We start from the raw sequence: 26,707 nt of genomic DNA, 5'->3' as shown, positions 1-26,707 counted from the left end.
TCAAGATTGTTCGCGATAGCCTTACAAGTAAATACCAAAATCAAAAACATTCATCTAACATCATTTTTTTTCGAAATACAGAAAAAATGCGATATTGTTATCAAACGATGCAAAATTTCGTACCAACTGACAAAAAAAAATTTCTGCAAAATACTGAAATTTTCATATAACATCGTATTTTTTAAAATTCCAGCATTTTCTATAACTTTCAAAACGAAACAAGATTTGGGTGTAAAAAACGCAAAATGATGTGAAAATTTTCATTGAACCAGAATTTTTTGTTTAAAATACAAAAAAAAATAAAAAAAATACTGTAATTTAAAAAATATAATAATGTTTTCGCAATTTGCAATAAGAAAAGCAAGAACAGAAAATTTCAAAGAAATTACACATTAGATTTTTTCTTGAATCTATCATATTATCACAAACTACCGTGTTTTATTCAAATACTGAAATATGTATTATTTTCAAAAGGGTATCAAACGACACCAAATTTGGTAAAAAAAAATATTAGATAAGAGTTTTTCTATAAAAAACGAAATGTTCACAAAATATCGTCATTTTCATAACTTAAAGTATTTGTTGTAAAAAAATTATTCAAAAATCGACTTTATTCAACCAAATTATGTTAAATTTTTCAATACTTTCACTAAGAATCATTTTTACAAAACGTTTCAAAGCATAAATACCTACTACAAATTGTTCACAAAATACCGCATTTTTTTAAAGTACTCATATTTTCATATTTATGGGTATCAAACAAAGAGAAATCAATATGCTTTTTCACTTCATTAAAGATTTTTTTAATACTAAAATTTTCACAAAATACCGTATTTTTTTCGAAAATACTCAAATTTCTATAATTTACAATATGGGTTTCAAACGAATCGAAATTGTTTATGCATTTTCACAAAATTGGATTTTAAAAAAAAAACTAGATTTTTCACGAAATACCGACTTTTTTCGAAAGTACATGAAAATTTTCATGATTTGCAATATGGGTATCAAACGAAACAAAATTTGAAATGCATTTACAGTTTATTTTAGTTTTGTACTCAAATTTTCACTAAATACCTACTTTATTTTTCGAAAATACTAAAATTTTCAAAATTCGCAAAGGAAGCGAAATATTGAATGTTTTTTTTGTAATCCACTAAAAATTTCACAAAATATCGTAATATTTTAAAATATTTAGATTTCTATAATTTGCAATATGTGTGGGTATCAAACGAAGCAATATTTTATATGAAGCATACAAAATTTGATTGTATGTTTGGAGCATGCAAAATTTCGCTACGTTTGATACCCATATTGCAAATTTTGAAAATTTGAGTATTTTCGAAAAATATGGTATTTTTCTTTAAAAGAAAAACTCTAATGAAGTGCAAAAGCATGAAAATTTTCGCTTCGTTCGATGAATAAAAAAAATCAACAAGAACCTAAATGAATAATCGTTACTCAGAATGTTTCATTAATTAATAGACCTTTTTGTTTCTGGATTTTTAAAACAGGGCTGCAATTTTAAATTGAAAAAATATTTTTTTCCATAGTGTGTATGTAAAATTAGGGTGGTTCATCGTTATTGCAAAGTCTTCAAACAAACTATGGAGAAAAATCATTGGGTTCTGTCTAAATATTATAGAAAAAAATAAATTGCACGTCACCGCACAGTTCATGTTTCCCCTTCGAAATGTATAGGCGAAATTTGTAGACTAGTGATGTAATTGCATTAACAAGTAGGGCATTTCTTTCTTAAGTATAAAAATCATTGTTTTTTTTTCAAATTCAGCGATAAACAGATGATTTTTTGAAAACGTAAGCAACTGTTAAAATAATAATAACACATATAAAAATTTAAATCAAAGCAAAACATAATAAAAAATCAATAATCTTACATTACAGCCCTTCCAAGCTGTTCGCCGCATCGTGCGACCTGATGTGCAGCTGGTAATCACGCATACAGACCAGCTTAAGTTCGCAAATATCGCACGTTAGGGACACCTTAGTGCAGTTCTGCTCGTGGACCTCCCGTGCTGTTGACTGGAAGAAAGCCTCCTCACAGCCCTGGTAGCGACACTTGTACGATTTGATGCCTTGGGGAATGTAAATTTAAATGTAAAATTACATTAGATGTTATGTATATTTTGGTGATCTTACCTTTATGGCAATTCATATGTATTTCCATTGTTTTCATCGCTTTGAACGTAGCAGCGCAGATTTCACACTTGAGTTTCAAATCACTTGGGTCGATGTTGTGCTCCTTCAAATGCAAGAGGAAATTGGTCCTGCAAAATTGTAAAATTACATGAATTCCAATGCGAAAGCTTCACGGCCTACCACATTACCTCTTATGGAACTGCTTATCACAGCTGGGACAGACATGCATTCGGTTCGATTGCCTTTTCTCGTTATCGTGCCGAAGATAGTGCACCAGCTGTGAGTTCCGAGTGCGCAGGACAACCTCACAAAGTCTGCACGGAAACTCCGTCCCGCGGCAAATTTTCTCGTGGCTCTTCAGCGTTTCCAAGCATGAACACAGCTTGAAACATCGCTGGCAAATTACCTGCCCGTCGGCGTTACACACCAGCTCGTGATTGCCTCGCTGACGTTCGTTAATGTACGATTCACTGCACGCCTTCGAAATCCGACACTGAAAAGGTTTCTCCCGGTTGTGCCCGTCCAGATGCTCCTGCAGTGCTTCCACATCTGGCGAGATAACCGTACACAGCGTACACTTGAGATTCGACGGCGGTCCCTCCTCACTTCCGGCGCACTTTTGCTTGTGAATTCGCAGATACTGCAAATTGCTAAACACCTTGCCGCAGTCCTTGCACGCAATCAGTTCGACCTTGCGGGGCTGCTTGGGCACGGCCAGTTTGCCACAGATGGCCTCGTGCTTGAGGCGGAAGCCGCGAGTGGTGAAGGTTTCCTGGCAGTCGTCGGATTGCCGGCACGGGAACATTTCGTTTGCTGAAAAATTAAGGGTATTGGTGAATTTGCGAAAAATTAACCCATTTGTTTTCCTAACAGTTTCACAGTTTATTTTTTTTAAGTTTTTAATTTTTTTTTAAGTTTCTAATTTTTTTTTTAAGTTTTTAATTTTTTTTAAGTTTTTAAAGTTTTAAAATTTAATAAAATTTTGAAGGTTATTAAAGTTTTTCATTTTTTTTTTATTTTCAAGTTTTTCGAGTTTTTCAAGTAATTCAAGTTTTGAAAGTTTTTCCAATTTTTCAAGTTTTTCAAATTTATCAAGTTTTCAAGTTATTCAAGTTTTTCAAGTTATTCAAGTTTTTAAAGTTTATCAAGTTTTCATTTTTTTTTTATTATTTTCAGGTTTTACAAGTTTGTCAAGTTAGTCATGTTTTTAAAGTTTTTCAAGTTTTTCAAGTTTTTTAAAGTTTTTAAAGTTTTTAAAGTTTTTAAAGTTTTTAAAGTTTTTCAAGTTTTTCAAGTTTTTCAAGTTTTTCATTTTTTTTCAAGTTTTTACAATTTTTCAAGTTATTAATATTTTTAAAGTTTTCGAAGTTTTTAAAGTTTTTAATTTTTTTCAAGTTTTTCAAGTACAGTGGTTGTTCGGTAACTGGGCGTTGTTTAACTGGGCTGCTTCTAAGCCAGGCGCTCGATAACTGGGCCGTAGCCCAGTTAAAATGCAGACAAACGTCAAAAAACCAAAACAAACCAAAATTACCTAGGGGTTAATGGATGCAAAAATCATATTCAATAAATAAAAAAAACATTTTCAAACTTTTGTTTAATTTACAATTTTGTTTAAAAGTTACAATTAAAGAAATATGAAGATTAAGCATTGTAAATAGATTTGAGTAACTTTTATTTTTATATTTCATCTGGAAAATATTATGCATCGGTGGTCCCCTCGTTATTTTCTGTTCAGCCCAGATAACGAGCAGCATTCGGTGACTGGGCTCTCAGCCCAGTTACCTAACAACTACTGCATTTCAAGTTTTTTTGATTTTTCAAGTATTTCAAGTTTATCTGGTTTTCAAGTTTTTCGATTTTTTCAAGAATTTCAAGTTTGTCAAGGTTTTAAAGTTTTCCAAGTTTTTTCAAATTTTCCAAGTTGTTCACATTTTTAAAATTTTCAAGGTTTTCAAGTTTTTCTAGTTTTCCAAGTTTTTCAAGTTTTTTGAGTCTTTCAAGTTTTCCAAGTTTTTTCAAATTTTCCAAGTTTTTCACGTTTTTCAAAATTTTTCAAGTTTTTCATTTTTTTTTTAATTTTTTCAAGTTTTGAAATTTTTTTAGGTTTTTTACGTTTTTGTTTTAAATTTTCCAAGTTTTTCACGTTTTTTTATTTTTCAACGTTTTTTTATTTTTTTATTTTTGAAGTTTTTCAAGTTTTTCATGTTTTTCAAGTTTTTCAAGTTTTTCAAGCGCTTCAAGATTTTCAAGTTTTTCAAGTGTTTCAGGTTTTTCAAGTTTTTCAAGTTTAACAAGCTTTTCAAGTTTTTCAAGTTTGTTTGTCAAGTTTAAGTTTGGCAAGTTTTTCAAGTTTGTCAAGTTACTCAAGTTTATCGAGTGGTTCAAGCTTTTCAAGTTTTTTATGTTTTCAAGTTTTATGTTATTAAGTTATTAAGATATTAAGATATTAAGTTATTAAGTTATTAAGTTATTAAGTTATTAAGTTTTTATGTTATTAAGTTATTAAGTTAGGCCGTTGCAAATATTTTTTGAAGTTTATGTCCCTCGACTCTATTACAGGCCAGGGTGTGACATAAACTTTGAAAAATATTTGCAACGGCCTTTTTAAGTTATAAAGTCAATAAGTTATTAAGTTAATAAGTTAATAAGTTATTAAGTTATTAAGTTATTAAGTTATTAAGTTATTAAGTTATTAAGTTATTAAGTTATTAAGTTATTAAGTTATTAAGTTATTAAGTTATTAAGTTATTAAGTTATTAAGTTATTAAGTTATTAAGCTATTAAGTTATTAAGTTATTAAGTTATTAAGTTATTAAGTTATTAAGTTATTAAGTTATTAAGTTATTAAGTTATTAAGTTATTAAGCTATTAAGTTATTAAGTTATTAAGTTATTAAGTTATTAAGTTATTAAGTTATTAAGTTATTAAGTTATTAAGTAAAGTAAATCTTTCCCAGTTCCTGAGGGGAACACCCTTGAAGAGTATCGGGGCCGGCATTTACAAAGCGGATTCAGTGGCAGTTTCATTCTCAACTTAATGTTAACATGTTAGGGTTAATGATAACATTCCATAGGTCGCCTCCCTAAGGTGTCGTGATAAGGTCCAGTTTGTGACGATACACTACCTTCCCTTTACTAAGCAATCGATTCCAGAAGGGAAAAGATCACCAGTTGTGTTGGTCCGAGCCGGGATTTGAATCCCGATCTACCGCTTACGAGGCGGAAGTTATTAAGTTATTAAGTTATTAGGTTATTAAGTTATTAAGTTATTAAGTTATTAAGTTATTAAGTTATTAAGTTATTAAGTTATTAAGTTATTAAGTTATTAAGTTATTAGGTTATTAAGTTATTAGGTTATTATGTTTTGACAATATTGGGTTATTTGTTTTAAATTATTAATTTTTATCAGTTAATTTTTAAGTTGAGGTAAAGGCAAATTTTATATCGAGTTGTTATTTGACATTAAGGATATTTAAGCCAAATTTCCAAACCATCCCAACCCAACCACCTACCTTTATGCTCATTCACGTGATACTTCAACTCGTTGACCGCTTTGAACGTGGCCGTACAATGCGGACAGGGAAACACCTTCGCCGCAGTCGACGTCCCGCCCTGCTCGACCTTCTTCAGATGTTCCTCCGCCTTGCTGGTACCACACAGCTCTTCGTGGGCCCGCCGATGATAAGGATTCGCGAATCCCTTTGTACAGCCCTCCTTGCGACACTCGAACGGTTTAGCGCCACTGTGCATATTTTCGTGAAATTTTAACGAAAGCGGCTTCGCAAAGGCCGCCGGACACTCGGCGCAGCGGTAAACGAACTTGCAAAGGGCGGGATGTTTTTGCAGCTCTTCCTGAGTGACGAATTCCTGGCCACAATTTTCACAGCTGTACCGTTGCCGGTTCGGCATCACCGGATTGCGGGTTGGCTTTTCCCACCATCTCGCGTGCCGGCCGGGATTTTCGTGGTTCAGCAGGTGCTTCCGCAGGCCGAGGACATCGCTGTAAGTAGCGTCGCAAAGTCGGCAGATAAACTCGTCTCCTTGGCAGGAGTCTTCGTGATCTTCGAGGGAGTCGGGGTTCGGCAAGAGTTTGAAACATTTTGAACAGATGGTCTGGCCTGCGGCGGTGCATTCCAGCTCGTGATCGATTCTGGTTCTTTGTTGCTTGAAAGATTCCAAACAGTTTGCCGATGCGCGACATTTGAGAAATTTCTCTCCTGCAAGAAGATTTTAATATTATTCAACTTCAAGAGTAGTTCCTAAAGATCAACTTACGATTATGCTCATCCAAATGCTCCTGCAGTTTCTCCACACTATCGCAAACCTCCGAACAAACCGTGCACCTCAATTCTGCGGGAAGCTCCACTTCCGGGCCGCAAAGCTCTCTGTGAACCCGTAGCAACTGCTTGCCGTTGCACACCTTTCCACAGCTCCGACAAGCCACCAGTTCAACCTTGGCCGACTTGCCCCCAAGTCGTCGCGATTTGCCACAGATGACTTCGTGGTTCCGACGGAACTGGGCATTCGCAAACCGCTCCGGACACTCGGCCGACAGTCGGCACTGATATGGCAACGCTTTGTCACAGCTTGAAGTGTGCTTGTTCCGAAGTTCGCTCGAGTTGAACTCTTTGCCACAGGCTTCGCAAAAGAACCTAAGGTCTACCGGCTGTTCAAACGTAACCTCCAACAGGTCTTCCTCGTCTACAGATTTCTTCTCCTCAACCTTAACATCAACACTCTCCACCTTCACAGAACTCGGCTCGACCTCCTTCGTGTAACTCCACTTGATCACCTTTTCCTCCTGCTCCATCTGGAATCCCTCGCAAACGTGCAGCATAGTTTGCCGGTCCAGCTCCTTGCCACAGCGGCGACACTTGCCCTCCTCGGGATCCGTTTTCTTCTCCGGGCCGCCGCGGCATATCCGTTCGTGCTTGTTGCGCAACCACGGATTGTGGAATGCGGCCGGACAACCATCCCGTACGCGGCAGCGGTACGGGTTCACGCCTGAAAAAATAGATTCATTTTTAGAAGTTATTTTTAAAGTCAGAAATTTTTTTAAACATAAATCCAAAATGGCGACAAGATCTCGAATTTGATTTTAAAAGTAAGAAAATAAAAAATTTCAATGTACCTAGTGTTACAAAAATGATAAATCACATATTCACATTACAAGTTATAAAAATAAATAGTGTTAAAATCACGACAAGCAGGTTTGGCGATTGATCAAGTTTGTTTTGTTGTACACTCAAACCCCGATGGTTTGACACCTACTGTTGTCAAACGAACGAGGTCACTTTTTAGTTTGACACCCCTTTTACACGGAGTTCATACACACTACCAAACGTTTGGTTTGATAATGTGCGTGAGTGCCGTGTAAAAAGTGACAGTTCGTCACTTTTTAGTTTGACTTTTACCAACCAACGGGGTACAAACTAAAAAAGTGTCAAACGAAAAAGTGACCAACCACCGGGGGTTGAGTGTACTATTCTGGAGTTTATTTTAAAGGTCTAAGGCTGGTACAAATATTTTTAAAAGTTTTTGTCACCCCCCCCCCCCTTCAAAATTGGCCCGAAAAATCAGGGGGCAAAAAAAATATTTTTACAATAAACTTCAAAATTTCAATGAACATTCAAGTGCAACCAACTGAAATCAAATTAAAATACATTCTCCTGCGTTTAAAATCATTTTTAGCATGTTTGGGTTTATTAAAAAATCTTAATATTTTTTGAAAATTTTCGATGCATAATCTTTTTTTTCGATACAATTTTTGTTTTTGTCAGATCTTAGATTTTGTGAAACCTAATGATTGCAAAACAACTGAACTAGTGTAAAATGCATTTTAAAACACTTTTTTCATTTAAATGTGAAGACTATGGCTTGTTATTTCAATTTTTATATTTTTTTATTTTTTTGCCCCCTTGACCTCGGCCAGGGCCGAGGACAAAAACTTTTTTAAATATTTGCATCGGCCTAATAAACAAAACATTCATATTTTGCTTTCCAGGTATTTTTGAATACCCCTGACTCAAAGCGGTTTCAAAACAACCCGGCAATGAATCGTGCATAAACCACGTGGCCTTCAGATCTTGGCTTTAATTAATTTTATGCAACAAAATTGTACAGGACATCAACATTAATGGTTTAAATAAGTGTGAAGATCAATTAACAGCTTGACTGCATGTTAAAAATCATTCAACTACAAGAAAATGTATTTTGGTATTTTTGCCTTCCTCACCTCACTGAGGCAAGGCTATAAAATCACTCGAAAAATGAACTTCTTAAATACGACTCCTAGAAATACCTTCACGTATACCTATCGAATCAAATTCTGAACAAATGTCTGTGGGGATGTGTGTAGACATGATTTTTTTCCCACACGATTATCTCAGAACTGGCTGTACCGATTTTGGCCGGATCCGCCTTATTCTGTTCGTTTTGGGGTCCCCTATGACCCTATTAATTTTTATTCTGTTTAGTGAAGTACTTTTAAAGTTATACCAAGAAAAAGTTTTTTTGTAGCTACAAAAAAAGGGTGATTTTTGCATAACCTCAAAGGCCGGGTCTTTTTGACTTTTTGACCACGCGGGGGATTGGCAGCCACACCCCCTTGCATGCGTATCGCCCTATAGAGTAATCTATGTGCGTATGTATTGCGTGTACGTACACGACAATAAAGTGAGATTAAATTTTGTCAGGCAGCAAAACCAAATGGTGCACTAGTGTGCGTACGCGAAACTTCATAAAGCTCTATAGAGGTTTCTACGTGCGCATTTATTGCGTGTACGTACACAAAAAAGATTGAGGTTAAATTTTGTCCGGCCAGCAAAATCAGATGGTGCGCTAGTGTGCGTACGCGAAACGTCATAAAGCTCTATTGCCACATCGCTTAAGCAGTGTCTGCGTCTCTTCTGGAAAAAATCTGTATTAATTATGTTGCTGCATCATTTTGTCTCGACAAAGATTTACACGAACTTTTTACTGAAATATATAACTCATGAGACTTTTCACCTTTATTTTGAAGAGTTGGTAAAAAAAAGAATTGAAAATTGCTGTTCAAGTAAAATCAATAATTAAAAAAAAGGAAAAAAAAATAAAAAAAAAACTCTTAAATTAATTTGTAAATACCACCTAAAATACAACATGAATGCGAGGAAGGCACCAACCACCTTAAGGTGGATTAAGTAACGTTTTTGATGGGAAATTTTAAACTTGCCTCTGTGACCAGAATATTGAGTTCAGGTACTACAACCATAAAAATGGTTATATGGGTTGAACTGAAAAAATCGTATGAAAAGTGGGATTTGGAACTCAAAAAGTCATGATTTTTGGTAAGGGTGTAGTACTAGGTTGGTACTAGGTATTCAACCAATTGAATTAATTCTTTTTGCACAAATTCGTTTTCATCTCATTTGATCATGATAAACAAAAACGTAAAAAAATCTTAATTTTAATTTGGAGGTGAGGAAAAAAAAATAATATTATCAGAAATAATTCTGATATCATAATTTCTGATAATATAAGTTACGGAAATTGCTTTCCGCATAATTGATCGACCAAAATCGTCAGCACAGCCGACAACAGTAACCCAAACTGCGAACAAAGCTAAAATTCGTTTACCTCGCCGCGATTAAAGCAAGTAAATAGCTCGATTAATGCTCAGTGAGCAAAACCTCAGTACCTCATGTGTGAGGCTCTGGGGGACTTTTCGATTACAATAAAATCAGAACGTTTTGGACAATCAAACGCAACACATTGGAGAAATCAATTAAGAGAAAACCACCCCTTTCATAATGGGACCTTTATAACTTATATATAAATCAAACAATACATTTAATTGAACAAAATCATGTTGAGTTTGTTCATTTATTATTTTTTCAGAGCATTTTCAAAAAATAGTTCCAAAAATTTAAGAAATGTATACTTCCGCTTGAATTTCGGGAATTCCCGGGAAGTTTACAAATTTCCCGAGCAACGGGAAATACTTTTTTTCGGGAATTCCCGGGAATTTTTTTCCCGGGACGGGAAATTTGGCGCTCTACATTTAAGAGAACAATTTCAGAGTTTTATTTGAAAAGGTTCTATAAACATTGGGTCCCTAGCTTATAGGACCACTCAAAAAAAAAAAAATAGAATCCTCTACAAAATTATCCCTTTTAAAATTTTCGATCTTCAAAAAGCATTGGAAAGAAGAACTTTTAAAATTTTGGAAAATTTTAGGGTTGGAAGTTTGACTTGTTTTATGTGACTTTGCCAATGTTTTTAAAAATGTAATTTTTTTAGGGGTCAACTTTGGCTGTGTTTTTTACTAACATTTCCTATATTTTTAGTAAAAAAAAGTATGCAGTAATTTTTCTAGTGCCCTAGACTATGCCTCTACGCATTTATTTACAATTTAAATGAAAATGGTTCCATTTTATAGCAAAAAAAGTGAAAAACATGCAAAAAATTGAAAAAGTTACTGTAAAAACATGAAAAAATTAGATAGGCAAAATGTAATGATAGGAGGGAGCAATTCTCTACGAAATCGGTCTTATTTCTTCAATTTTAATTTTTGTATTTTTTAATCCGACTCAGGCCCGTAGCCAGGGGGGGGGCTACCGGGCTGCAGCCCCCCCCGAAATTTTTTCCATATTTTTTATAATGTGCTATCGAAAACAAAACCCTCAAATCGATGATTGTGAGTTTTCTTTCATACTCCCAGAAGTAGATGGTTAGATAGAGAATCTAGAATACATTGATCAAACTATGTAATTTTTGCTTCCATTGCCGGGCAAAAACTTTGTGGAATATAGACCCAATATTTAACAATTGAGCTGCATATTTGAACATTTTTTTTCCAGTGACATTTTATTCGCCTCGTTTACGTTTACAATTTACTTTGGTGCTAAATTTATCCTACACTGAGACGTTGGGCTATCTTTCAAAGAAGAAAGATGGACAAGTGTCTAAAAGAGCGCCTAGGTCAAATAAAGTTCAGCCCAGCCTCGATTGCCCGCGGACCTTGCAAAAATTTGACTTCGAATAATCGAATCACGAAAAAATTTGTTTTTTTTCGAGCTTGTACGGCATCATACAGGAAAAAATGGCATTTTAACTTTTCTAAAGTGATTTTAAGAAAGTGGTCATAACCCTTGTAACATTTTAGGTTTTAATTAGGCCATAAAAGCCTTTTTAGGCCGTATGAGGGTTTTCAGAACCATGATAAAACCTGTAAGTTTAAAAATGTTACTAGGGAATGGCGGTGATGAAATATTGAATTTGACTGAAATGAGGTGGCAGAAGCCAAATTTGATTTAACATCAAGTAAATAAAAATACTATTTTTTTATTTTTCATGAATCGATTATCTAAAATCGATAATCGAAATGTTAGATTATCGAGACTTCCTTTGGGGACCTTCAATATATTTCCAAAAGGTTTGTTTTCTACATTTTTCAAAATATACCTTATTTTTCATAAATATTTATTAAATCAAAACTAAAAATTCTCAAAATATTTTTTCTAGTATTTTTAAAATTTTATGGATTTTTTAAATTCTTGAATTTATTCTAAATCTAAATTATTCGCTCTACAGCATTGCCTTGGCGTTCTCGAATGCGAGATTCTTACTCGAAAGTAGGTGTCCGAAGGCATGATTGTTAAGGCAATTGCAAACCTCTTTGTACACCTTAGCTTCCATCCACCCCGGATTCAAAACTGACGACCTTTAGATGCCACCGGGACCTTTTGGGATCGAACCCAGGCCGACTGGGTGAGAGGTAACCACGCTTGCTCCTACATCACGGGTCCTGGGAATTTATTATGGAGTTTATATTTGGAGCGTGTCTTAAGTGATTTTTGAAATTTGAAATTATTTAATTTCTAATTAATATTTTATTTTATGCTTTTCTGTTTTCAAACATTTGATTTTCTGAAAATTTGAATTTCTGGCATCTTTAGATTTAGAATTTCAGAGTTTTGATTTTAAAATAATAATAAAAATCTAAAAATACATTTTTTTAAATTATATATTTCTACCTCCCTGCAACTCGTCTGGAAAATCGAAGGACAAATAAAATATTTGTTTCAAATAACTTCTCACCATTGAAGTGCATTTTCTTACGTCAATAATACAAAAAATTCGATGTACAGTACAGACAAAAAGATTTCGTCACTAGCCGGTTATTTTGAAAACTTAGGATGCAAAACAACTGGTACAAAATGCATTTTAAAACACATTTAAAATTATAAAATCATGTCTTATATTTAAAATTATAAAATCATGTCTTATATTTAAAATTATAAAATCATGTCTTATATTTTTTTGTATATATTTTTCATTTGCTTTTTTCCGGTCGGAATCGAGAGATATAAATTTAAAAAATATTCGCAGCGGCCTAATTTTAACTTTAAAAATTTCACAATTTAAATAATTTTAGATTTAATTTTCTTTATTTCAAAGTGTTTTTACTTTGTATTTTGGAATATTTGAATTTAGAAATTCTTAAATTACTGAATTTAGAAATGCTCAATTTTAATTTTTAAAATTTGGATTTTTATTGTTTTTGGTTTAAGAATTACCTTATTTTCGAAATTGTGAAATCCTAAATATTTGAGATGGACCAATATTTTTATTATTGAATTCAACAATTTATAAATTGCTGAGTTTTCAAAAAATAAAATCCTGAAAATTGAATGTTTATTGTAATGGCTTTCCTAATTTTAAACTTCACTCTCAGCAAAAACTAAATCTATCAGGGGTGATCAAAGTATGGCCCGCGGGCCCATTTTGAATGATCATGTAAAATGTCTCGTTGATCACTTGTAAAATGATTCTATACTTTTCAAAATTAAGTTTTATTTTAAACTTTTTATGTTAATATTCTATATTTTTATTAAAAACAAATCATTTATCAATGTTTTGATCCACACACACACAAATATTTTGTTCAAAAATCATAATAATAAAAACAAATTCACACGTTTCAATGTGAGTGAAACTAAAAACATTTCTGGAAATATTTATAAAACACTAAAATTTTACATATATAGAAATCTATAATAATATAAAAGTCATAATAACCCTATTATGAACTAACCCTCAAAATGACTTTGCACTTAGAAACCTTCCCTCGAGATTCGAACTCATGACAGTTGGTTAACGAATCTGACTACCAACAAAATGTTGAAATCGGAGGAAGAAGGCTGTTGAAAATATGTTACAAAGCTTTTGTCGACCAACCCTCTCCTCCTCCACGATTAAAAATTGGCTCGAAAAATCAGAAACAAAACTTTTTTTTTCAAAAATCAAAAAAATATGAAAATTTATTTATTTTTCTGCGTTTAGAATCATTTGAGCATGTTCGGGTGTATTCAAAGTTAATATGAATTTTCGTGAATCTACATTTTTTGAAAATAATGATTGCAATTTACTTTTGCAAGTGCTTAAAACATTTTCTTACACTTTTTTTCATTGGAAAGATAAAATTCTGGCTCTTAACGATTTTTCATTATTCACCTCTCAAATTAACGATAAAATTACGTCGTTACATGCATTGTTCAGATTACCTGTCATCATTTTCGAAATATCAAAATTGAAAACACAAGTACATTTAGCTACAAACTTTTTTTTCAAATACCTTAAACAATAATATTAACAATACCGATGTTTTCTATTATTTTTATTAATGAAAATACTCAAAAAATTACAAAAAAATAAAACATAATAACGTTTGGTTGTATTTTTTTAGTATTTTAAATTATTTTTTAAAGTAATTTCTTTTTTTAAATAATCTATTTTGTAAATTTGGCCCGCATGCTCATTTGAGCTTCAAATTTGGCCCGGCCTCCAAAATCTTTGAGCACCCCTGCTTTCAATGTTCGACTCTGCGTTTTTAAACAATTAGGCCGTTGCAAATATTTTTTGAAGTTTATGTCCCTCGACTCTGGTCGGGCTCGAGGGGAGGGGAAAAAAATAAAAAAAATATAAAAATTGAAATAACAAGCCATGGTCTCAACATTTGAATGAAAAAGGTGTTTTAAAATTCATTTCACACCTGCCCAGTTGTTTTGCAATCATTAGTTTTCAAAATATCCAAATATTGAAGAGATTTTTTTTCGCCGCAAAAAAAACTGTACACTGGAATTCCACAAAAATTGAAAATATTTTTGATCGATCCCAAACATGCTAAATATGATTTTAAACGCAGGAAAATGCATTTCTAATTGTTTTCAGTTGGTTAGACTTCTATTTCCTTTCAAATTTTGAAGTTTTTTGAAAAAATATTTTTTTGCCCTTTGATATTTCGACTTTGAAACTTTGAAAAATATTTGCAACGGCCTTATTGATTTTTAATATTTTTTTTAGCAATTACATTTTTTTTCAAACGTTTCTAATTTTCAGTCGCATTCAAATAAACAATCTCAAATTATTTGATTTTTTTCATCAATAACGTTAAACGCCACTTTTTGATTCTGTTCCCTTTCAGCTGCTTACCGCCTGACAAAAACATTTTCGTGACTCTTCCGTTGACCATTGATTGAGCGTTTTTTATAGCGAATTTTACGTTCCTTCCGTGCTCCGTACTAGCATGTTAGGGCAAAACTTTTATTTTTCTTTTGAATGTTAAATATAATTCTAGTAGCAAAATGCCAGACGTAGATCAGGTTTACAGGAAAAATCTCATTGTTTTAAACATTCTTATGGAATGTTTTCTTGACTGTTCATTGAACCAGATTTCGTAAATATTTTTTTTTAAATCCTAAAATTTGTTAAATTTCGTTTCCAGAGTTATATTGCTTTAATATACAAACCAATATAATTTTACATCATTTTTATTAGTTAAATAACAGAAATGAAAAAAAATGATGTAATACAGTTTTTATCTATAAAACTATAGTAGAAATTATCCATCGGTTATAAATTAGATAGTAGAAATTTACCAATTTGATCATGAGTTTTTCATCCAGAGTTGTTGAACTACGAAATTACATACATCAGTGAGATAAATTAACATTTTTTCTGGCAATTTTTGTTATTAAAAGTTTTATTCAGGGAATATTTTAAATTTATAGATAATTTGCTAGTGGACAGTTTTTCATAAAATTCGATTACATTTCAACAATCCAAGAAAACGTAAGAAAATCATTTTCTTTTCAAGTTCTTTTATAGAAACATGCTATATGAAAACAATGGATTTTTGATGAAGCAGTTTCTTCAATTTAATTTTAAAGAAACATAAGATGAAACTCTTTAAAATCTTTTTTTGCATACAATATTTTACAGTTTTATAATTCTTCTCAATAATTATACCGTTAACCAGGTGAATTTAAACGAGTGGTATTTCTGATTTGCTGATTTCCATATCCTTTGAATTTTTGAACCCAAGCCCCCCCCGAACAAAAATCCTGGCTACGGCCCTGATCCGACTGAAACTTTTTTGGTGCCTTCGGTATGCCCAAAGAAGCCATTTTGCATCATTAGTTTGTCCATATAATTTTCCATACAAATTTGGCAGCTGTCCATACAAAAATGATGTATGAAAATTCAAAAATCTGTATCTTTTGAAGGAATTTTTTGATCGATTTGGTGTCTTCGGCAAAGTTGTAGGTATGGATACGGACTACACTGGAAAAAAATAATACACGGTAAAAAAAATTTGGTGATTTTTTTATTTAACTTTTTATCACTAAAACTTGATTTACAAAAAAACACTATTTTTAATTTTTTTTATTTTTTGATATGTTTTAGAGGACATAAAATGCCAACTTTTCAGAAATTTCCAGGTTGTGCAAAAAATCATTGACCGAGTTATGAATTTTTTAATCAATACTGATTTTTTCAAAAAATCGAAATTTTGGTCGTAAAATTTTTCAACTTCATTTTTCGATGTAAAATCAAATTTGCAATCAAAAAGTACTTTAGTGAAATTTTGATAAAGTGCACCGTTTTCAAGTTATAGCCATATTTAAGTGACTTTTTTGAAAATAGTCGCAGTTTTTCATTTTTTAAAATTAGTGCACATGTTTGCCCAGTTTTGAAAAAAAATATTTTTGAGAAGCTGAGAAAATTCTCTATATTTTGCTTATTCGGACTTTGTTGATACGACCTTTAGTTGCTGAGATATTGCAATGCAAAGGTTTAAAAACAGGAAAATTGATGTTTTCTAAGTTTCACCCAAACAACCCACCATTTTCTATCGTCAATATCTCAGCAACTAATGGTCCGATTTTCAATGTTAATATATGAAAAAATTGTGAAATTTTCCGATCTTTTCGAAAAAAATATTTTCAAAATTTTCAAATCAAGACTAACATTTTAAAAGGGCGTAATATTGAATGTTTGGCCTTTTTGAAATGTTAGTCTTGATTTGAAAATTTTGAAAATATTTTTTTCGAAAAGATCGGAAAATTCAAAATGGTCAGCGAACGACTGGACAACGCGTACCATAGGTACATTATGTACCGTAGGTATAAAATAGACCCACCAAGTGGTCCTTTAGCCTCTTGTCCTGTAACTCCGATACCCTGGCCTCCCCGCGGTGCTGGCCGGGATACTAGTAACCATTGCAGAGATCGGGTAACCAACCCCCGGTGGAAACTTTGGTAGTATGCTGACAGGGTAAGGGGGGCTCCACCCTCTTCGGAGGGTGAAGCTGTACCGTTAGGCTTCGAGACAAAAGCCCCCGTTACGGTGTCGAGAGAAACCGCAGCTGGGTCCCGGAAGCTGCAAGGTGGCAGCCCCACCCCGAGACTAGGTATTCGCAGCCCTGGTTAGGCGGCATACCGAAGCAAATCACCAACTCAGAAAAACGAAAGAAGAAATTCAGGACGGATTAATCGGCATCAGACCAGGCGATGTAAAAGGACAACGATTGGAAACTCGGTACTTGGAACGTTCGAACTCTCCAAGATCCTGCACGTGCTGGCCTTCTTGCCCGGGAGCTGCACAAGCTGAACGTGCATGTGGCCGCCATCCAGGAAGTTCGATGGCCCGGTCATGGAGAGCGAGAATTCACGGCGGTGGACCCCATCGCCAACACCTCTTTCAAGTACCACATCTACTACAGTGGCGGCGAAAAGGCGATGCACGGAGTCGGTTTCGTAGTGATTGGGGATCAGAAGAACCGAGTCATCAAGTGGAAGGTGGTGAATGACCGGATCTGCGTGTTGAGAATAAAGGGCAAATTCTTCAACTACAGCCTGATCAACATCTACGCTCCGACGAACGACAAGCCCGATGACGAGAAAGACGCTTTCTACGAGCGTCTTGACAAGACCTATGGAGAGTGCCCAAGACACGACGTGAAGATAGTCATCGGAGACGCAAACGCGCAGGTCGGAAGGGAAGCCTTCTTCCATCCTGTCATCGGCAAGGAGAGCCTTCATCCTCGCACGAATGACAACGGCCTACGTTTGGTCAATTTCGCCGCAGCCAGAGGAATGGCTATCTGTAGCACCTTCTTTGCGCGCATGAACATTCGGAAGCACACCTGGCGACACCCGAATGGCGAATCGTGCACACAAATCGATCACGTTTTGGTGGATGGTCGACACTTCTCGGACGTGATGGACGTCCGATCGTACAGAGGACCGAACATCGACTCTGATCACTTCCTGGTAGCGTGTAAAATCCGAGCTAGGCTGTCGAACGTGCTGACCCCGCGGACTGCGAGGATAGCGCGGTTGAACGTCCAGCGCCTCGCGAGCAGCGACGTTGCTGCAGAGTACAGTCGGAAGCTCGACGAGCGGATCAACGAGGACGCGCCTACGGGTAACCTGGACGAGCAATGGGGAGCCCTCCAGAGCATCGTCAACACAACGGCTACCGAAGTGATCGGCACGACCAGAGGACGCAAACCCAAAGGGTGGTTTGATGCGGAGTGCCAGCGAGTGACGGACGAGAAGAACGAGGCCAGGAAGCGTATGCTCGTTAAGGGTACGCGCCGAAACTGTGAGCGATACAGTGAGTTGCGAAGAGCAGAGAAACGAATCCACCGCCGAAAAGAACGGGAGTACGACGAAACGGTACTTGCCGAAGCGGAAGCACAGTACAACGCGAACGATAAGCGGAGGTTTTACGCGACTGTCAACGGTGTAAGAAGGAAAACCACGCCTTCCCCTGTGATGTGCAACGACACGGAAGGCAACCTGTTGACAGACAAGACTGCGGTGGCGGCTAGGTGGAAGGAGCACTTCCAGCAGCTGTTGAACGGTGAAGCACGAGAGGGAATCGTCGAGGACAGGATACACGTTGAGGAAGATGGAAAAGCTGTGGACCCGCCTACGTTGGAGGAAGTAGCTAAGGCTGTTAAAGAGCTCAAGAACGGGAAATCCGCGGGAAAGGACGGACTTCCGGCCGAACTTTTCAAGCACGGGAGTACGCGGATGACCGAGATTCTGCACCAAATCATCCTACGCATTTGGTGCGAAGAACAGCTTCCGACCGACTGGTTAGACGGGCTCGTCACCCCAATCTACAAGAAAGGGCAAAGACTCGATTGTGCCAACTATCGAGGCATCACAATCCTCAACGCAGCGTACAAAGTACTCTCCCGCATCCTGTGGAGCAAGCTGAGACCGATGACCGAGACCTTTGTCGGCGAATACCAGTGCGGTTTTCGAGCGGGTCGGTCAACGACGGATCAGATGTTCACACTGCGACAAATCCTCGACAAGTTCCGGGAGTACAACCTGCAAACACACCATTTGTTCATCGACTTCAAGGCGGCGTACGATTCGGTCAAAAGAAACGAACTTTGGAAGATTATGGTAGAACACGGCTTTCCGGCGAAGCTTATAAGACTGATTCGTGCAACGCTCGACGGAGCAAAATCAAGCGTGCGAATAGCCAACGAGACATCTGAAGCTTTCGTTACGTTGGATGGATTGAAGCAGGGCGATGCTCTCTCGAACTTACTGTTCATCATAGCGTTGGAGGGTGCTGCGCGAAGGGCAGGCGTGCAAAGAAACGGAACACTCATCACTAAATCGCACATGCTGCTTGGATACGCTGACGACATCGACATCATTGGTATCGACCGTCGTTCAGTGGAGGAGGCGTTCGTCCCTTTCAAGCGGGAAGCTGCGAAAATCGGACTGACCATCAACACTGCCAAGACCAAGTATCTGGTCGCTGGCAGAGCGCGTGGCAGTGCAGGTGATGGTGTTTCGGAGGTGGAAATAGATGGAGAAAGATATGAGGTGGTGGATGAATTTGTATATCTTGGTACACTCGTGACGTGCGACAACGATGTGAGCTGCGAAGTGAAACGGCGGATTAGTGCTGCAAACAGGGCCTTCTACGGTCTTCGTAGCCAGCTAAGGTCCCGCAGCCTAAGGACGCCTACGAAAATCACGCTGTACAGGACCTTGATACTCCCTGTAGCTCTTTACGGTCACGAGTCGTGGACGCTAAAGGAGGCTGACCAGAGAGCACTTGGGGTCTTCGAGCGGAGAATCCTGCGTTCTATCTTCGGCGGCAAGCAAGTAGGAGACCGGTGGCGCAGGCGCATGAACTTCGAGCTGTACCAAGACTACAAACATGCTGATATCGTAAAAGTCATCAAGCACGACAGGCTGAAGTGGGCTGGACATGTAGCCAGAATGTCGGACGAGCGGGCGGCTAAAACGATATTCAGTAGCGAACCTGGACGGGGTCGTCGGCTTCGTGGAAGGCCTCGTACGCGTTGGCTGTGTGCAGTCGACGAAGATGCAAGAGCGGCCAACATTGTGGGCGACTGGAGACGAGCGGCCCAAGATCGAGCATCCTGGAAATCTTCGATTAGTTCAGCGTTGGGTCGATAGACCTGTTGCTGATAAAGTAAAGTAAAGTAAGTAACTTGAAAACGGTGCACTTTATCAAAATTTCACTAAAGTACTTTTTGATTGCAAATTTGATTTTACATCGAAAAATGAAGTTGAAAAATTTTACGACCAAAATTTCGATTTTTTGAAAAAATCAGTATTGATTAAAAAATTCATAACTCGGTCAATGATTTTTTGCACAACCTGGAAATTTCTGAAAAGTTGGCATTTTATGTCCTCTAAAACATATCAAAAAATAAAAAAATAAAAATAGTGTTTTTGTAAATCAAGTTTTAGTGATAAAGTTAAATAAAAAATCACCAAATTTTTTTACCGTGTATTATTTTTTCCAGTGTAGTCCGTATCCATACCTACAACTTTGCCGAAGACACCAAATCGATCAAAAATTCCTTCAAAAGATACAGATTTTTGAATTTTCATACATCATTTTTGTATGGACAGCTGCCAAATTTGTATGGAAAATTATATGGACAAACTAATGATGCAAAATGGCTTCTTTGGGCATACCGAAGGCACCAAAAAAGTTTCAGTCGGATTAAAAAATACAAAAAAAATCGAATGTCCGAAATCCTAGAGAACTGCTCGAGGTGGTAGAGAAAGCCAAATATTACCTAAAACAAACATAAACTAAACAAGATAAATGCAAATTAAAATACTAAAAATGAAACAAGAAAAACATAAAACAAGAGAAGTAAAGTTTTTCGTAGAACAAAAGTTGCTCAAAATGACCTCCTGAACACGGTAAAAATAAAAATTTTCGAAAAAAAATTTTGAGCAGTAGAGGGTTAGTCTGGCTGAAACTTTTTCAGTGCCTTCCGTATGCCCAAAGAAGCCATTTTGCATCATCAGTTTGTCCATATAATTTTACATAGGTACTAATTTAGCAGCTGTCCATCCAAAAATGGTATCTGAAAATTCGCAATTCGCAATTCGCAATTTTCAGTGTAAGAACGGGCCTTGACCGATCTTATGCACTAGATTCCCGACGAACACGCACTGCCCTTACACCTACATCTCACCCTTGCTCTGAGTCAGTACGAGCAGCTATCTGACAATTTAAAAAAAAAAACTATATTTTGAATTGGTTTTTTTTTATCGATATGGTGTCGTCGGCAAAGTTGTAATTTTGATATTATTAAATATGATATAATAGACGGAAATTTTGTTTGCTGATTTTTTAAATCTCTTTTCGTCACTACAACGACAAAAAAGGGTAGGTCTCGAGATTTTTGCAAATTTTTTCGTTATTTTTTTTTTTTCTCATTTGAATGAAACTTACACTCCCTATGTCAAAAGAAGCAATTTTACATTATTAGTTTTTTTTCATACAAGTCTCCATACAATTTATGAAGTATATGAAAATCTGCACCTTTAGGTTTGATTGTTTGATCGATTTGGTGTCTTCGGCAAAGTTGTACACAGCAAAAAATGTAGTAATCTAGCTGCGTGTAAAAGGCCTGGGTGTAAAATAAATATTTTATGTGATTTTACACCCTGAAATATGTAGCCCATCAGTACGGGAAACCTACTTGACCGAAATGTCAACCTCATCTATGCGTTTATCCTTTCCATTCTTCATCGGTCTGATGGCCGAGCGGGTCAAGGCCCCAGTCCTTACTGTTGGTGCCGGGTTTGAATTCCGTCCATTGCAACTTTTTTTGTGTTTACAAAAATTGTACATTCAGTGTGTAATATTAAGTGTATTTTTTGAAGATGGTTATGTGCATGTTTTTGCATGAAATTTTACCATCGGATTTTTTGCTGGGTAGATTATAGTTAAGACTTTTCGAAAAAAAAAATAGTTTCACTCTAAAAAAAATGCCCTCTTCTCTATTTAACTATTTATTTTAGAGTTGGATTCTCAAAACCTTTTTTTTTTTTCGAAATTTTGTGACATGCTTTATGGGATATCTTTTGAACCATAGAGCATGATGATGCAAAATCTGGTTCCAAAGATATATTTTTCAAAAAAAATAAATGTAATTTTGGAAGAAATTCCAAGTGTGGTCAATCCCATATGTTGAAAAATTTAATCAAATTTGCACTTTACTGATTTTTTTAATTAAGTGCACAGTTGTGGAATTAAAGTCACGTTTAGGTTAAATATAGTTTTCGGAAATTTTCACACTTCTGTTTAAAAAAATAAAACTATATGCCGGAAGTCATATTTTTTTAAACGCTGAAATTTGTTTCTACAAAAAAAAAATCAGCAGTTCATCATCAGTTTCTGAGAAACACACTCACAAAGAATTCGAATTGATGGAAATGAGTTTTTCTGAGTCATCTAATTAGTCTGTAACTTTCACTTGGTCCGATTTCCAATGTCAGAAAATGAAACAATTGTGAAATTAACTGATCTCGTCAATAAAAAAAAAAAAAAAAAATTGAAATTTTGTCTAGATCTGCTATCACCAAGGGAGCGTTTTTTGATTACGTAACACAGTTAAGGGAGTGGGGGGTCGAATTAATTACGCAATAACGTTCAAAGCATACTCACCGGAATGCCTGTTCATGTGATACTCGAAGTGGTCAATCACGACAGACTTCCTGCAAACGGTGCAGGTCTTCTTCGTGCCACAACTCTGCTTATGACTCTGCAGCAGTTCCGTGGATGCAAAGTCCTCTCCGCAGCCCACACAGCTCGTAGTGCTCCAGGTTGCCGGTGCAGGATCTTCATGGTTCTCTATCGGTTTTGATTCGCACTCCTGTTCCCCCACTGGCAAGTTCGTGTCTTCCGGAAGCTCTTCCAAATCCTCCCCCGAGTCAGCGCCGAACTGCCGGCCAACACATAGCGTCTCATGACTTTGCAAGTGAGCAGCTTTGGTGAAGCTTTTCCCACAACCCTCACACGTAATCTGCCCGGAACCGTCGCTAGTTTTGGCTCGGAACGGACAGCCCCGTTCGTGCGTGTTCCGCTGACCCGAGGCATGAAAGCGGGCTCCACATTGGGTCGACTCGCGGCACTGGTACGGCTTGACGTTGTTGTGTCGGTTCAGGTGAGCTCGCAGGGCATTGTGCGAGTGAAGGATTCGATTGCAAATGCCGCACGTTTTGCTAACGCTGCAGTTGTTCTGATGCTTTCGTAGCTGTCGCACCGTCCGGCAGTCCTGTCCACAGCGATCGCACAGCGTCAGCGTGTTTGGTTTGAGCTTCCCGGCGGGGTTTTTCCTCCGGAGACAGCGCTGCTCGTGTTGATTGCGTGCTCCGGGGTTGGAATACTTGGCGGGACAGTTGCTACAGTGGTAAGGCTTGAGTCCTTTGTGTTTGTTCATGTGGTATTGCAGCGAAGTAAAGGACGCCATCGTGCGGCCGCAGATTATGCAAACCGTTGGGACGTTGCACCTCACCTGGTGTTGGCTTAGAGCCACTGTGGAAGCGAACTTGCTGCTGCAGCTGGGACATTCGAGTGACTTCGGTTGACCCGACTCATCGCTGCCACCCAGACGGGCACAGTCGGCCTCGTGATAATTGCGCTTGATGGAATTGTAGAACCGGGCCTGGCAACCGGGCGTGACACGACACTGGTACGGATTGACTCCGTTGTGTTTGTTGAGGTGGAATTTCAACGATTCCCTCGTGGCAAACTTTTTCCCGCAGATCCAGCATTCTCTCGAAGCGACGCAGCACTTCCGATGCTCGGTTAGGAAGGCCTCGGACGCAAAGGCTTTGTTACATCCAGGACATTGCTTAACTTTCGATTTCTGAGCTTCCTTCTGCTCATCAACCGGCTCGATTTCATGCTTGATGTATGCCGTAGAAGGCGCCTCCGAGATCGTCTGATTCTGGGACGCTTCCGTCTGAGCTTCGATCTGCACATCATCAGGCTCCACTTCCTGCTTGATTTGTACAGAAAGAGGCGCAACCGCAATGGTCTGGTTCTGGGACGTTTCCATCTGCGCATCATTAAGCTCCACTTCCTGCTTGATGTTTACCGAAGAAAGATCTTCTGAGTTCGTCTGGTTCTGGAAAGCTTCCATCTTCACCGAACTGACGACTGGAGTCCCGACATCAATTATCTTCTTGTTGTTCTTCTTGCACACCTTTTTGTGGGTGTTGCGAGCCCAGGGTGAGTAGAATCGAAGGCCACAGCCGGTTCCCTCACGGCACTCATACGGTTTGACACCTGAAAAATAATAAAATAATTGAAATAATTCTCACCTTCAGCAGCTGATGTTAAACTCACCTCTATGCATGTTCATGTGATAAGCCATGCTTTGGGTAGAGCGCGTTGTGTTCCCGCAAATGGCGCAGGTCGTCGTCAGGCCGCAGAACATTAGGTGCGAGTCTCGCTTCTGGGCTGTTGAAAACACCTTTTTGCAGGTTTCGCACCGGAATGGCACTTCCGCCGTGTTGATTGGGCCCATTTCTGCACTGCATCTCTGTTCATGCCGTAGGCGCCGGTATGGATTTGAGAACCGTAACGGGCAACCGGGCGTAGTTCGACACTCGAACGGAAGCAGTCCGTAGTGCGAGTTCATATGATAGGTCAAACCGAGGTTGGTTTTGAATTCCTTGCTGCAAATTGTGCACGTCGTCGCGAGTTTGCATTGAATCTGATGGATTCCGAGTGCCCCGGCAGATGGAAACCGCTGGCCACATCCTTGGCACAAGCTTTCAACCTCTGGTTCCTGCTTTAGCGCCTCAGCTTGACCGGAGCCAACCTTCAGCTCAAACTGGCACAATTTAAAGTGTTTCAACAGGTGGGCATGGTTGGCAAACTTTTCCCCGCAGTTCAAACACGGAAGTTGTTCGCTCACGCTCTGCCCCGTCTCGTTGCACTTTGCTTCGTGAGAGTTACGAGCTTCCGGCCCGGGAAACCTTTCACCACATCCACCTCCCTTGCGGCACGGAAACGGCGCAAGCCCTTTGTGCTTGTTCATGTGATAAACCATGCCTAGAACGGATTCCGTCGTAATTCCACAAATCTGACACCGCGTGGTCAGACCACACTTGGACTCGTGAACAACCCGCATCGTCATGGTTGGAAACGACTTATCACAAACCGAACACCGCCTCTCCTTCACTTTCGCCCCTTTTCCACAAACAACTTCGTGAGCACGCCGGTCTTGCATTCTGGTAAACCTTTCCGGACATCCGGTCTTGACGCGACACTCGTACGGTTTCACATCCTTGTGCCTGTTCTCCATGTGCAGCCTCAACCCCCGGGGCGATTTCAGCAGCAGGCCACACTCGGGGCACGCGATCTCGGTTCGGCAGCTGGCCTGATGCCGCACGAGGGCGGCCTCCGCGAAGAAACTCTTGCCGCAGCCGCGATCACACCCGAACGAACGAATCGGTTTGGCGCGAACCGAGCGCGGTGGTTCTGGGGCGACGACCCGTTCCGGCGGAATGTCCAGCGGGGCCTCAACCTTGATGTGTTCCGGTGCCAGCAGCGTGGAGGTGGGGGGGTCTGGTTCCATCCCGGACGAGGTGCCGGGCACGTTGTCCATTGCACTTTTTTATGTTTACACTTCTTGCAGTGAGCTTTCGCAAGAAGTCAGAATGTTTTAGAGTATCACCAAGTAATGCACATTTTCTTCAACAAAAAACTACGATTTCGCCGTAAATCTTTAGGAAATTACAATATTTTTGAAGAAATTAGTTTAAAATTTGCGAACGACTTGATGCCGTCAACCTGGAAAATGTTTGACGTTTCTCGCTCCCAAACCAAAACAAAGTACTGAACTTTCGTTCGTTCCACAATCAGCTGTTTTTTGTTTGTGGGAAAATCAAGTGCAGTTGCACCGGTTGCAGCATGCACGGTTACTGAAAATCGCACTTTTGGGAGTTCAGAAATCGCACTTTTGGGAGTTCGCTTAATCGAACTCAAAAAAGTGCGAAATCGCGAACTCGAAAAATGGTAAAAATCACCAAAAAACGAGTTCAGTTAAGCGAACTCTCAATAGTGTGATTTTGGACTTAGCGATTTTTTTTTAATTCGCTTGAAACATTTCGTCCTAAATAAATGTTAGTTGTTTTTTGCGCTCCGGAGTTTCTGGTTGGATTTCTGGTAAGTTAAAAGGAAGGATTATCTACCGGTGGACGGATTGCCCGACAATGTTGTTGAAAAGGTTCCGTCTACCGGTGGACGGATTCTGGAGAAAGTTTTGCGAGCGGAATCCGTCCACCGGTGGACGGATTGCCTGCCAATCTTGGCGAGAAAGTGGACAAAGTTCTGCAAGAAGAATCCGTCCACCGGTGGACGGATTGCCCGACAACGTTGGCGAAAAGGTTCGGTCCACCGGTGGACGGAATACTGGACAAAGTTTAGTGAGAGGAATCCGTCCACCGGTGGACGGATTGCCCGACAACGTTGGCGAAAAGGTTCGGTCCACCGGTGGACGGAATACTGGACAAAGTTTAGTGAGAGGAATCCGTCCACCGGTGGACGGATTGCCCGACAACGTTGGCGAAAAGGTTCGGTCCACCGGTGGACGAAATACTGGACAAAGTTTAGTGAGAGGAATCCGTCCACCGGTGGACGGATTGCCTGCCAATCTTGACGAAAAGGTTCCGTCCACCGGTGGACGGATTCTGGAGAAAGTTTTGCGAGAGGAATCCGTCCACCGGTGGACGGATTGCCTGCCAATCTTGGCGAGAAAGTGGACAAAGTTCTGCAAGAAGAATCCGTCCACCGGTGGACGGATTGCCCGACAGTATTGGCGAAAAGGTTTCGTCCACCGGTGGACGGATTCTGGACAAACTTTAGCTAGAGAAATCCGTCCACCGGTTGACGGATTCTGGACA

General features: G+C 38.2%; 1 protein-coding gene across 1 annotated transcript; it reads right to left on the bottom strand.

Annotated features, from left to right (window-relative positions):
- Positions 1-1,821: 1,821 nt before the first annotated feature.
- Positions 1,822-25,615, bottom strand: LOC6042191 (zinc finger protein 208). Its single transcript, XM_038253732.1, has 7 exons — positions 24,144-25,615; positions 22,458-24,083; positions 6,432-7,160; positions 5,669-6,373; positions 2,346-2,970; positions 2,158-2,285; positions 1,822-2,093 (listed from the first exon to the last, which is right to left on the bottom strand). Exons 1-7 carry the CDS (start codon positions 25,408-25,410, stop codon positions 1,897-1,899), a joined length of 5,277 nt encoding a protein of 1,758 aa, XP_038109660.1. The 5' UTR covers positions 25,411-25,615; the 3' UTR covers positions 1,822-1,896.
- Positions 25,616-26,707: the final 1,092 nt, after the last annotated feature.

The sequence above is a fragment of the Culex quinquefasciatus genome, chromosome 2, assembly GCF_015732765.1.
Source record: "Culex quinquefasciatus strain JHB chromosome 2, VPISU_Cqui_1.0_pri_paternal, whole genome shotgun sequence".
Classification (NCBI taxonomy): domain Eukaryota; kingdom Metazoa; phylum Arthropoda; class Insecta; order Diptera; family Culicidae; genus Culex; species Culex quinquefasciatus.
The sequence above is the reverse complement of the archived record's forward strand: the minus strand, read 5'-3'. Positions and strand labels throughout refer to the sequence as shown.